This window comes from Pagrus pagrus (assembly GCF_965226575.1).
Source record: "Pagrus pagrus genome assembly, chromosome: 5".
Taxonomy (NCBI): Eukaryota; Metazoa; Chordata; class Actinopteri; order Spariformes; family Sparidae; genus Pagrus; species Pagrus pagrus.
Window position 1 is genome coordinate 27,868,419 of NC_140189.1, and position 13,499 is coordinate 27,881,917.

At 40.4% G+C, this 13,499-nt stretch overlaps 2 protein-coding genes across 3 annotated transcripts; one reads left to right on the forward strand and one right to left on the reverse strand.

Moving 5' to 3' along the window:
- Window positions 1-1,538: 1,538 nt before the first annotated feature.
- pdzd11 (PDZ domain containing 11) lies at window positions 1,539-6,914 on the forward strand. Of its 2 annotated transcripts, none has more exons than XM_084353850.1 (6): window positions 1,539-1,622; window positions 2,115-2,212; window positions 3,097-3,237; window positions 3,373-3,471; window positions 3,725-3,785; window positions 4,724-6,914. In XM_084353850.1, the coding sequence occupies exons 1-6, from the start codon at window positions 1,562-1,564 to the stop codon at window positions 4,756-4,758; spliced, it is 495 nt and encodes a 164-aa protein (XP_084209976.1). In that variant the 5' UTR covers window positions 1,539-1,561; the 3' UTR covers window positions 4,759-6,914. The 2 variants fall into 2 exon arrangements, with proteins under 2 accessions (XP_084209976.1, XP_084209977.1); XM_084353851.1 differs by lacking the exon at window positions 1,539-1,622 and adding an exon at window positions 1,723-1,810.
- A 163-nt stretch (window positions 6,915-7,077) lies between these two features.
- On the reverse strand, window positions 7,078-12,099 carry stard14 (START domain containing 14). The gene is made up of 6 exons (XM_084353849.1): window positions 11,734-12,099; window positions 11,506-11,653; window positions 10,322-10,425; window positions 10,065-10,182; window positions 9,921-9,973; window positions 7,078-8,433 (listed from the first exon to the last, which is right to left on the reverse strand). The coding sequence occupies exons 1-6, from the start codon at window positions 11,902-11,904 to the stop codon at window positions 8,224-8,226; spliced, it is 804 nt and encodes a 267-aa protein (XP_084209975.1). The 5' UTR covers window positions 11,905-12,099; the 3' UTR covers window positions 7,078-8,223.
- Window positions 12,100-13,499: the final 1,400 nt, after the last annotated feature.

Here is a 13,499-nt window from a genome sequence, read left to right on the forward strand (position 1 = left end):
TAACAGAAGAAGAATTTATTTGTGTGCCTGAATGATGACAATAAAATGAGTGTACATAGGTACCAGTACCATATAAGAACCTGTGCCTGATTTAATGCTGGTTTCCAGGAATATTGCAAAAAATAAAAAGGAGTTGGAAGGTTTCCCAAGAAGGACCCAGAGGGAGAAGTCGTCATCCCAGCTTATGTCGAGTAAATATTTCTACCTCACTGAACACAGGAGACAGGTGTGGGAAATTTCAGGAAACACTATAAATACCTGAGGCAGCCTGACTGTAATACAGACGTGGAAACGCTTGGTAATGAAATAAAACAAAGTGCAGTATTAGCTGCATTGGAGTCCATTACTAAACATGTAGACAGAATAAAGAGGAAAGCAGTGCAGGAGTGAAGTAGGAGTGAGAAAGCATTCAAACAGACTAACATCATTTGAGCTCACATGTGTAAAATGACCTTAAAAGCTTGTATGCTGTCGATTTACACACACATTTTGGTGGCTTCAGAATATTTTGAACAAAACAAACCAAACAAGACTCATGTTTGTGGCAGACATGCGACTCAAGCCGTACGGTCCGAGTCTCAAGCAGGTCCCACCTCAAAATACTGCAGTCTTACCTGCAGTGCTCGCTTTTTATAACAAGGCATTAAAACCTTGATCCAAAAGCATGACAGTCAACTGAATTTGTATTCTAATCATTGATAATCAGTGGAATATATGCAATTGAACAAAAACACAAGCTAATTTGATTCTTAATCTCTTTCCAATAAAAAGAAAAATCCCTTCCCATCTCTTTGAAATACTGGCAGTCAGACTGTAAAAAGCTAAGAAAAATAAACTAAACTGACAACATGAAATGACCTCAGCTATGTTAATCAAGTCATCATGTCTCATCAAGTCCCAAATCTTTAATTTCAGAGTCTGAGTCATTCATTTCCTGTCAAGATAAGTTGCGAGTCATCAAAACAGTGACTTGAGTCAACTCAAATTTACGTCTCTGGACACAGTGACTCAGTCTCAACATGGTGCATCGAGTTATCAGCAGGATTTACTTGAAATAATACATTTAAGAGAAATGAAGCAGGGCACTGAGGTCACATTCATTTGGGATCAGAGGGGACATAGGACAGTATATGACGGAGAACAAATGATAAAGACTGGCAGCAGCACTGGGATCAGGAGGTAATGGAAAGACATTCATGGTAAAATAGAGTGTGTGTTGTTAGAAATATGTGAGAGACAGAAAAGAGGACGTATGTGTAAGATTAAGATTAGGAGACAGTCATCTGAAACACTGTCAGGTAGCAGAAGCTGCAGAAAATGTGCTTGTTAGTTGCAGAAATTAGCCTGAGAGAGAGGACATGGTGCATTAAATCAAAGGATTGGGAGACTCACATTTCCTGACAGGCTTTATGAGAAAAATCTGGACATTTTAGGACTTACTTTACTCCACAGGATGGCAGTAATGCATCACTGCAGCACAAGCTGCTGTTACAGCTCAGAGACTGCAGGGCTGCATGTTGTAGTGGCTCCTCCCAGACAGCAGGTGGCGCTGTTGAGCCTGATGTGCGTCATCGACCAACACAAGAGAAAGAGGTTGTTGTTGCTAGCTGTCGAAGTGGCAGGTGAGATAATTTGCTATTTTATGGCTGTCAGCCTGAGTTTACATCAACAGGTTAAGCAGTATCTTAATCTTTACGGTTCAGGTGATAATAATAATGAATGTTAGCTTTGAAATGATGTTTGGTGAAGAGAGCGAAGAGTTTCGAAGTTAGCTAGTAAGCTAACTGTAGCGTTAGCTGGCGTCCCATTGGTATGTAGCAGTGTAAAATGATCCACTATCGGCTAAATTCACCTCATTTCATTGATATAGTCTGAGTCAAATGTACATCAGCAGTGTCACGTTTATTTAATGTTATGTAGTGTGTCAGCGGGTTTAGCTACTCCTACTACTTGGTGCTGAATTAGATGACACACTGTCATGTTTTGGTAAGCTCGCTCGGTTTAATGCTGGAACTAACACTATGTGAAGAGCCTTAATTTGAAACAATGTGGACTCAGCCTTGAGAAACTGTTTTGTGTAACACCGTCCTTCTCTGTCTTCTGGTGTGTTTCAGAACAAATGGATCAGAAAATCCCTTATGATGACTACCAGCTCCCAGTGGTCTTCCTGCCTACTTATGAGAACCCACCAGCATGGATACCTACACAGGAGGTGTGCCACATACAGTATTAGCATCTTCTTAAACCAATATATATAACCATGAATAAAACTAAACAACATTAAAAGCTTTTTAACTGCATCTTCAGGTCTTCATTAGGGGATAGGGATTTCTTCAGTTGTAAGCAGACGTGATCAAAGTATGAATCTTTGGTCACATAACAGGTTTTCGTCTGTGGGACCACCACTAACGATTATTATCCTTTTTTCATCATTCATGCAGGCGGGGGAGCCGGGAATCGAACCAGCAACCCTCATCAGTGTTTTCAATCATAAAAAGCGGCAAATCCTTACATGCAAGTTGCTGCAACCAGCTGATGTTTGACATTTTTACTTAAAAATGGCTGAAACAGTTGATCTGTTTCTTTCAAACGACTAATCGATCAATTGGCTTATCGTTGCAGCTTTTATCGTAACCCCTGCCACTGTTGAAAGATTGCCTCTGTTGTTTGATGTGAAAGGCCTCCTTGATCTCTCTCCGGCTCTCAACTGCCTCCTGATCAGTGGCTTTGAATCCATTTCCAGTCAACGGTGTCACTGGTTTTGTTGTGCACAGCAAGTGGATGTAATCTGTTTCCATGGAGACCAAAACATGAGTTAGTGGACAGACAGAGAAAGATCAATGAGGCGTTCATATCCGACGTGAAGGTGAAGACTATGAGATGCAGTTTAACGCTCAGTTATATTTTTTGGGCCGCATACTGTTTCCAAGATTTCCAGTGTGTCGCATTCAAGTTTCACGCTCAGTATAAGTTTTCTGCTGATTCACGCAGTAATCAAGGTGTGCAAGAAGATTCAGTCTCACAGTCATAATGGATATCATACCACCCTTCTGGATGTACATAGTCAGCTTTTCCTTTTTCTTTCTACATTTTTAGCGGGTTCATCACCCTGACTACAACAATGAGCTCACCCAGTTTTTACCTCGCACCATTGTGTTGAAGAAACCTCCAGGAGCACAGCTGGGCTTCAACATCCGCGGGGGAAAGGCATCACAACTGGGGATCTTTATATCCAAGGTGTGTGTGTGTGTTTGTGTGTGTAGAATGGTTTTTACTGCATTCATACTTGTTTTGCTGCTGAAAAATCGGTTGCTTTTCAAAGTTGTACACATTGTGATTTCTAATTTCTGTGTTTGTGTGATGTGCTGGCAGGTGGTCCCAGACTCGGATGCCCATAGAGCAGGACTACAGGAGGGCGACCAGGTTCTCTGTGTGAATGAGGTTGATTTCCAAGACATAGAGCACTCCAGAGTAAGTCAGAGCATTAAGGCAATATTACACAGTGTCCATCCACATCTATATTACTGACATTGAGAGAGGAATTTTAATCTTGTTTTAATCAAGTATCTACCCTGCAGTCTAAAGACACTAGTCTTTGTCAGCGTCCCTGACTTTATCCCATCTCTCTTCTATATCATATACAGATAATGTTTCAATAAGGGCAGCCCAACGTTTATGTATGATATTGCATTAAGGTCTTTCTTCATTTCTTCCTCCTCTTCAGGCTGTAGAGATTCTGAAGACTGCGCGAGAAATACTGATGAGGGTTCGCTTCTTTCCTTACAGTAAGTACTTATTATGACAGTCTCTAGGTTGTGCAAATAGCGTTTGTACTCCTCCACCTTTGCTCTACAAAAGTTCATATTGTTTGGTTTTGCCCATTGTGAAGATGTTTTGGCAGAGTGTATCCAGAAACCAGAAATATTACTGTGCGATCTCTTTTTATTGTAGAATTTGGTTTAGAATACAGAAACTGTCTCATTGGTGTTGTGATGCATTATTACTAAATTTGTGAATGTCACCGTTTTTCCATCTTCTATCCAGTGTCTTTTTATACAGTTGATGCTCTTTTTATTTCAGTATTCTGTGACCATAAATGTTTACTGACAAGGTTTACTGATAAAAATCATGTACAGTAAACAAGGTGTGACTTATATATGTAAAATTAGCCATTTGTGCGTTTGATAATCATAATTTAAAATATAGGCTTTTTTTTTTTTTGCCTTGTTTCCAAACAAACCTTTAACAGCATCAGAAAACATAAATAGCACAGATACTGTTAAGTTAAGATAAGATGATGTAAAATATCTTTCATCCCAAAGGACGTTTTTTGGGCTCAGGTTGGGCGTGATAGCAGATTTCAGTCTGTTTTGAATATGAAACGCGCCCTTCATCATCCCTCATAATGTTAATACTGCAGTATGTGTTGTGTACTGTACCAGTGTGGCGGTGAAAGGTTCATGTGTGTGAGTAAAAGGTGACGTAAAGAGCATAACTCGTTCCAAGAACTGAAACACAAGAATGTAAAGCCTGTCATCACGTCGATACCAGCATGTCACAGTACTGACATACTGCAGCCGAGATAACGATCACTCTGCATGTTCTCAACGAGAACAACAACTGGCTTGGAGCCACTGACTTAGATCACTCTGGTAGGAGGTCACCACATGTAATGATATAACTCTCATTATATATAATGATCTCTGTATGTTTCTTTTATCAGACTACCAAAGGCAGAAGGAGAGGACTGTACATTAGGTGGCAGCAGAGCGAGAGAGAGATGTGGACAGACGCTTCACTGAGCGTCACTACCCTCCTCCCACAGACTCTGGCCTCCATTCTGTCTCAGCTTCAGTATGACTGATGTATGACTAACAGACTCATTCAAAGTCGTCCATGTAAGGACAATCTATACTCTGTTACATACTCAGTTTCTTCTCTCACACCCAAATTTCCTGTGATACATGATGGCTTCCACTCCGTCAGGATGTATTTTCAGGAAGTGAGAGAAACAGGAGCTTAGTGGACATTTTACACGATAAATTATGTAACTGATACATATTTTCTAGTCATGCGTAACATTTATAGACCACACATAATTTAATCATTGCCTTCACTCACTTTGCCACAAACCCTGATGAGATGTTTCTACTGTAGTCTTAGAAATATATTTAAATCAAGAACAGAGTAGCATTTGTGTGCACTGTACACATTTGCCTTGATGACACTGATATAGAGTAAAGATATATATACACATATGCTCAGCTGCTAGTTTATTAGGTATGCATTGCTAAAATTAAAGCAGTCCAATAAATCAGCCCAGCAACAAACCCTGCTGTCAGAAGTTAAGTTGTTCAGTTTTTGTTGAAAATTCAAATTGTAACAGTTTGTTTCTTATATTTTGTCCACCCCATCTGTATCAGTGGGTAGACTAAATATTGGAAACGCTGCAGTACAACTCACAAACTATAGCTTCCAACACGGCCATACAGATAAATCAACATCTCTGAAACAGTTTCAACAACAGCTGAACATTATAACCCCTCATGAGCGGAGGACTGTTGGATTAAACTGCATAAACTGGCAACTGAGTGCATACACATTTAAGAAAATGTACATATGACTTGGTGTTTCAGCGCTCACTGATACATATGGTACAAAGACAGCAGGGTGGTACGTATTTAAGAGCGTGTGATAGTGCAAAACTTCTGCTAAATTTTAATGATCTAAATATCACTGTGAATAAACTGCAGATCGAGTTTTTATATATTTAACAAGATTTTTTTTTATTGTGTTGGAGATTGGACATTGTGTAAATATATTTCAGCGACTGCTTATGCATTATTTTAACACTGTCAGGTATTAATTGTGTTTATTTTTCACACATAACAACAAAAAAAACTGCTTCTGGGTTGGATGATATTGTAGTTATTTCATGTATAAACTGAGGTGCCAAACTGTTGATAGGTGTAACTTCTAACGTGCTGATCTTTTACCTACACAAACGGGTGTTTGGGGGTTTATGACCAATCCGCCATGCTGTTGGAGGTGCAGATGAAGAGGTCACGGGCAATGAGATAGCGCTATCGTTCAGGTTTTCACTCTGAATATTTCTTTTGTCGGTTCAATTGCATGACAGCAGTAAAGTGGTGTAACCTGCAAAAACCATCGACGAAAAATGAAGACAGGAGCTCCAACTGTGCATTAATTAAATTTCTGATCCTGAGAGAGGAGCTCTGTGGCAACTAAACCATCTGCAGGGACGATCCTTCAGCCCACAAAGTTTCAACTTCCTGTTTATAGCACGCTGGAGTACTTGGCTGGAGCGCAGACATGTAATCAGATGAAGAAGAGATAAATATCAACTTCACATCTTCTTAGCACGTTCTGAAATACCTGTCCTGTTTCATTGCACCTCCGACAGCGTGACGGATAATATCGCTCAGATTTGTTGATTTTGACGTCACCGCGGGTAAACGAATCACAGCACATGACAAAACATTGCGCCATGTCCTTTTGTTTGGCGGTGAAGCCGGTTATGGGGCGTTAACTGAGAATTTCATGTCCGCAGGATTTCATTCCAACTGAAGACTTTATCTGGTATTTTCATCATTTCAGCCTCAGTGTTTCAAAATGTGTTAATCATTACAATCAGCAGATACGAGCTTCGGCCATAAAGTTAAACTGCATGCTTGAGAACATTTCGAATACTTCTGGATGCTACTGCGACTAACAATTGTGGAGACTGATGTAAATACCTTCCTGTTGCATCTCAACACTGTCTTACTCTTTTGTAAAGTAACTTGGTTAAAGTTTTGGTTTTACATCCGATGAACTAATGTGTTTTTCATCATTTTTCATAAAAGAACATGACATTGACATGCTAAAAAGAAATAAAAAGCTTTTGAACCCTAGTAACCTTTGGTCTGTGGACTTGAAGAGGCTGAACCAGAACTGGAAACAGACTGGTTTGTTCTGGTACAAGTAGCCAAACTCGTTCCACCTTGTAGGTTGGTTTCTCTCAACGCTGACTTGTCATCTTTAGAAGGAATGCAGTCAATAACAGGGATTACCAGAGCACGTTAACCATGTGAGGTTTATTTTTTTTTTTTGAAAAAGTATTCTTAACATCAAATATCTTCAGAAGAAAAAAACCTGCAGCTGCATTTCAGGGTCTTTTCTCCACCATGACTTCATCTGAGCGTACAGTAACTTCAAATAAATAAATAAAAATATCCTTTATGGTCATCCCAATCCTTCAAATAACAAAAATGCAAACCTATGATATGTACATTTTACAAGTTAAGACGACCTAACAAGATGTCCATTCTCAGAAATCAACAATTAATTCCCTCCTCGAGTGCCACTACAAGTCTAGGGTCTGAATAACTTATAATAAAGGATTAGATCGCATAGTTTTCGACTGTACATCCAAATAAATACAATGAACCAGCCTTCATGTGTCACATTAAACACGTAGTTGCCCACTAATTACAACTACATGTTTACCAAAGATATGTTCACATTTTAAACAAAGTCAGTAGCACACGTGGTGATAGCGTTTTGTTTTGCATCAAGCTAAAAAGAAAACAAAATTGTATTTCTGAAGAACAGATTCAAGGTCGACGCCGAGAGCTGCTGCACAAACCCAGAACCTTTCACCAAAACATGACACCTACGTTTTAAACAGTGAATCTAGACAATAAAAGGTAGTCTGTCGAGTTCAGGCTTATACTTTTGATCGGATATAGAAGAAGGTTTCGTTAAAACACTGTCTCGTCTGTATTAAGAGGCTAATCATTTTTAAAAATCTAAAGTGAACATGGTCACTCCTTCACTACTACTTCATTCACAGTCACGTGTAAAGGCAAAGAGCAGCTGGTGGAGAACTACATGACGACACTACCTGATTTAAAATGTGCATTTTACAGCTGCACCTAAAAGATAATTAAAAAAAAAAAGGCCTGACAGGTGACCCATTGTTAATGTAGTGCTGTAAGTATGACACATTCAAACCCCAACATTATTTAAAAAAAAAACACTGTCAAGATGTTCAGCTTGGTTCAGCATGGACTGAGGTGAATGGCAACTTGATCTGTGCTCATTTCTGTCTCGTGTGACAGCTGTAAACACTTCATGCTCTTGCTCATCCCGAAAAGGCACACAGACGCGGAAAAACTGGAAACAATTACAGAGTCTGAGGTCTCAGGTCTTCTCTTCGATTTAAGTGCTGTCCTCGCTGTCCTGGGCTTCATCATCTTTAGAGGTCTCGTCCACATTTTCTAGCGAGTCTGCCCTCTGTATCGCCAGGTCGGCGGGGTTCATCATGGGCAGGGTGCTCTGCTCCGGGTACAGCCAGGGCTTGTGGTCGGGGACGTTCTGCGCTTTCCACTGTGGGTAGTTCTGTCCCGCCTTGTGAACACTCTTCATCACCTGGAAGGAGTGGGCCAAGAGAGGATATGATTATCAGAGGGCCGCGGTCCGACAATGAGGATCGTGCCACACCTTAGTCTCGGTCAACAAAGCTGAAGATAAAGCTGGTCAGAAAATACGGCGGAGCAGATTGTGTGGCAATCAGTTACAGGAGTCCAACTATTTATGGCTCTGACACAAACATTTTAACAAAAGGCCTTTTACACTCTCAAATATAAAACGGTGATCTTGCCATTACGAGGCACATGAACTCTTCACTTCACCCAGACGTAAACAAAACAAATTAAATCTGCGAATATCTGGATAATCACATCATCATTTAGACATTTAAGAAGTACGAATAGCCAAAAATCTACTGGTTTTAGCCTCTCAAAGTTAAATATTTACTGTTTTTCATGACTGTATATATATTTAGTTTCCGGACTTGGTAGAAACAAAACATGCAACTTGAAGACGTCTAAAAGGGGCTTTTCACGCTGCATGTAGCCCGGGGCTAAAATAATTCCTTGAACCTTCGTAGGCCTGACTAAAGGAGCCATTTCCCAGGGCTATCCTTGACCCTGGGATTACTTAACTTCACACACACAGCTAACCTACGCTCTATGACACATGCGTCACGTCTTCTAGCCCTGGGTTAGATCTAAGTTTGAACATGCGACACAAGTTTAATTTAGCCACATTTCACACTGGCACTTTTTGCCCCTGTGTTAAGTCGATTTTAGCAGGGGGAGCCCTGAAAACACGAGGCCAACCCTTCTCTGAAGCAGGCCCAATAGTAAGCACCAAGCCCGAGGCTAAAGTTGGGGCTAACAGCTGTCTTAGCTTGGCGCTAACAAGGCTCCAAGAATGGCTTTAGACCAGGACTTCAGTGGCATAACCTTATGGTGGATGTTTTTACAATTTCCTGAAAATAATCATTGGTTGAAACCTTATTCTAGTCCCTCAGATTTAGGCCTCGTGCAAACGTTTGGATAGATATTTACACCTTCGTTCACGTCCAAACAATCGTCATTTGACAAAATATCTCTGTAACAAACCTGTAGTTCAGTGTTTTACTGCGTTAAAGAGGTCAGTGTATCTGTTTAGTTTCAGCACACACACACACACACACACACACACACACACACACTCGACACACTTTGGCCTGAATAGTTTCAATCAGTGGAGGATATGAAACCTGGGGAACGAGTTCTGCCGGGACACGGAGCAGCAGCTCCAGCTGAGACGCTCTTTGTCAGCAATCTTACCAGGACAGGCCCTTCAATCTGGTTTCTATGGTTACCTTTGTCCTCTAAGACACATGAAACCCTCACTCCCTTACTTGCACACACACATTTTAATCGCCTCTTGGACACACACACACACGCCCAAACCGATAGATTGTGTATTTTTAAACTCATCACTTTCATTGCTGCTGTTGACTCAATGTAAACAAAACGCTCGGTTGAGAGAGTTTCTGACAACAGTTGTGTTTTTGCGTCACGTACCTTCGGAGCGAGCATTTTAGTGGCTGCGTTCACCACAACCTTCGGAAGAGAGCCTGGAGCAAAAAGAGAGAAAACTTTTAAAAAGCAGCTCTTACAATGTTCAGCAACAGTGTGACCATGTCAGCGGTTGGTTGTGGGTTTTACCTTTGGGGTCAGCTTGTGAAAGGTATGTGAAATTACAGCTGTTCGGTCCTGTGGCCTGGATCAAATAACCGGTGAGGATGGAAACGGCTCTCACCAGTTTCTTGCCAGGAGGGTATTTCTGTAATGGAAACAGTTTGATGAATAATGAGGAAAAACCACAACGTTTTCAAGCAATTAAAGACAAAGAGCTGCAGAAATGTCACGTTGAAAGACAGTAGTTGCTTTGTGCACGGGAGTGTGTGGAGGAGGTGTCGTACCGGGTGTTTGACTGAGAAGTTAACGATCACATACTCGTCATCCTTCACCTGCCACGATCGCAGACTCACCACGTCTCTGCTCGTCATTGGCTTTGGACATTGCCCTGCAGAGAAAACAACAACAAAGACATAAAAAAATCTTCTTTGTGAAAGACTTTTCTTCATTACTTCCCAATGTCACAACCTGAGACACCCTTGTTTTGACAGTAAATACAGCGGTGGAACGAGACGCCGCTCATTCTTCACCCCCGAGGGCTTCAGCAGTTTACAAAAGTGTCGCCAGAAGAAACAGCCTAAATGCAAATCCAGAGCGACTGTACTTCTAATTAACTACGGATACATTTCAAGAAAAATCTTGTTTGAGTGTGTGAATGTGGACAGAAGAGCTTACTGGTGGGTAAATAATGGCAGCACTGTTTATTATCATCATGACTCAAAGAAAGGGGCCAAGTTTACTCCATTATTGACAATTTACAGCATTTTTAAAGGAATAAAAGTCTTAAATAAAACATTTTTTTATTGATTTTGTTTTGTTATTGCATCAACAACTTGGGAAAAAAAAAGTTAACTTCTTTAAAACAAAAACAAAATGATTTTGATGATGCACCGTCTTAAAATAATGACATTAGAGGGGCTTTATCTAAAGATTTACATGTATGAATCACTTTTCTATTGGCCACATGTGAGCAGATTGCATCGTGACGACCTTCTTCGTCTCTCTCAACAGAAAAGTTAGAATATTTTAAGGCTATATTGCGAAAACACAACACGTATCTTGATACAACACCGTAGGGATGGCACAAAATACTAAACACAACGTGATTTCTGACGAATAACCATCAGTAATGCGGATACTATGAGTAAAGTGGGTAAAGGCAAGTATTAGAAGAAGTAAGTTTGAAAAAAAAAAAATCACTGTAAAGCAACCTGTAAAACCAGGAAATGAAAACATATATGTCACGATACAACAATCTCCTGAATGAGGATGTGTACAGTAATCTCACATTAGGATATAACACGATATAATAGGATATAAAAGAAAATCCTTCAAAATAAAACTCTACATAAACACTTTCCCCCTCTTACAGGTGACAGGTGAGTCAACAGGTGCATCCAGCAGGTGACTTTAACAGAGGATATAGTGTACACAGCACAGAGCTACAGGTGAAGAGGGGTAGACTCACATGAGTAGTAGCCCACATCAGCATTAGCAGACAGCCTGGCAATGTCAAAGCTCTCTAACATGGCGGGGTCCCACTCCTTGCGGTACTTGCTGTCGTGAAGGACGTCGTACATGGTGGCAGCCGACACATCTGTGATTGGCATTTTGCACTGAAGCACACAGAGGACACGTGAGGCAGAGTCGATCACCTGTACAGGTGTTTTAAAAGTGAGTGTTAGGAGGAACTTACCTTGATCTTGTGAACTTTGGGACCTTGCTTTCCGTTCTTTGCAGGAACCTCGACCCACACCTGCATCCCATGATTGTCATACCTGTTCACCCAGTTGTCCGATGATAAACACTGCTTTCTGAAGTCGGCAAACACCTTCTCGTCAGGTAAAATACACGAGTGAATCGACATGTTTCTTTCTTTTCTTTTGTTTCTTCTTTAAAAATCCGACACACCTGCTCGGTCCTGAGTGTTTGGCGCGGAGGAGGTTTCACACCTGTGTGGTCGCGTTTGTCTCCGTCCGACTCAATATATAACGATCCGCTCGACAATCAGGTCGAGCAGGATTTTTGCCATTCCATCACACACCTCTCCCTCTGACGTCACAGCACTTCCTGAATCCAGGTGTGTGATGATGCGGGCAGGTGTGTGTGACAGCTCCGCCCACTCCCCCCTCCTCAGAAACGACCCGAGAGGCCAATCCCAGTTCACAAGTGTTGACATTAACAGTATCACCACTGCTGCTGTGTCGACGCTGATACCAGAGGAGCTGCGAGAGGTTTTTATTGTCAGGAAGTGTGAAAGACACACGTCAGGTGGAGTGAAGCGGTGGGCCGGACGCTGTGGGCCCTCAGGGGCAGTGGGCAGTGTGACTGTCTCAGCGTCGATGCATCATCACGACTGTTAAAACAATAAACCAGGAGTCAGATATGAGCCTCAGTTCAGCCTCCTGATGGGAAATACATCAAGTTTTAACTGCTGTTAAAGAAAATCAATAAGATGATCATGGTGATGACTCTGGGTCCACTGGGTCTTTATAGATCTGAAGATAGATTTATATAGATCAAATGGATTATAATACAACAACAACAAAAGAAAAAGTGGTTGGCAACACTTCTTTATCAACCATGTGTAGAAAACACACACACACACACACACACACACACACACACACACACATATTCAATTACAAGTACTGTAGACATGGTAAGTCCATTTCTGCCATTTTCTTTTCTTTTCTTATTTTAAACAAAACTTGATGAAAAAGAAATTATTTCTGACGCAAAATCATAATTTTAAGATGTAAAGTCGAAATTATATATAAGAACTTATGAAAAGTCATAAGAGTGTGAGATAAGTCATAATTATGATAAAAAGTCATCATTGTGAGACGAAAGGGCAACAATTATCTGGGAATTTAAACTTTTTAACTCATGATTTATCTCATAATCATAATTATAAGACAGTCGACATTATGGGATAAAAAGTCATTTGTGAGATAGTCATAACTATGACATAAATAGTTGAAATTATAAGATAAAGTTATGATTGAAAAGTAACTTTTTAGCTCAGTTTCTTTTAATCTGACTTAATATACTTTTTTCTCATAATTTCGATTTTCTATCCAATAATTCAGATTTTCTTTAATAACTACAGCTCTTTCATGACTTTTTTCATAATGATCAACTTTCTTATTACATAATTAAGACTTACCATGGCAACATATATATATCATTTTTTTTCTTTAACTGGCAGTAATGGGCTTTCATATGAGATACAGATTGTGAAACAAAAAACAATCATAGTAGAATGTACTGATATAAATACTGAAGGCTGATACGTTGAATTTTGGGAACACGATCTGATAAGATCAGCAAAAGTTGCACAGTAAGAGTGAACAACACAACTCATGTCCGCACTTAGCCACACCTTACTTTTCTAACGAGTCATGCCTGTGATGCATCGCCTCATTAGTAGTTTCACTCTACTTTGGCGGACTGACTGGT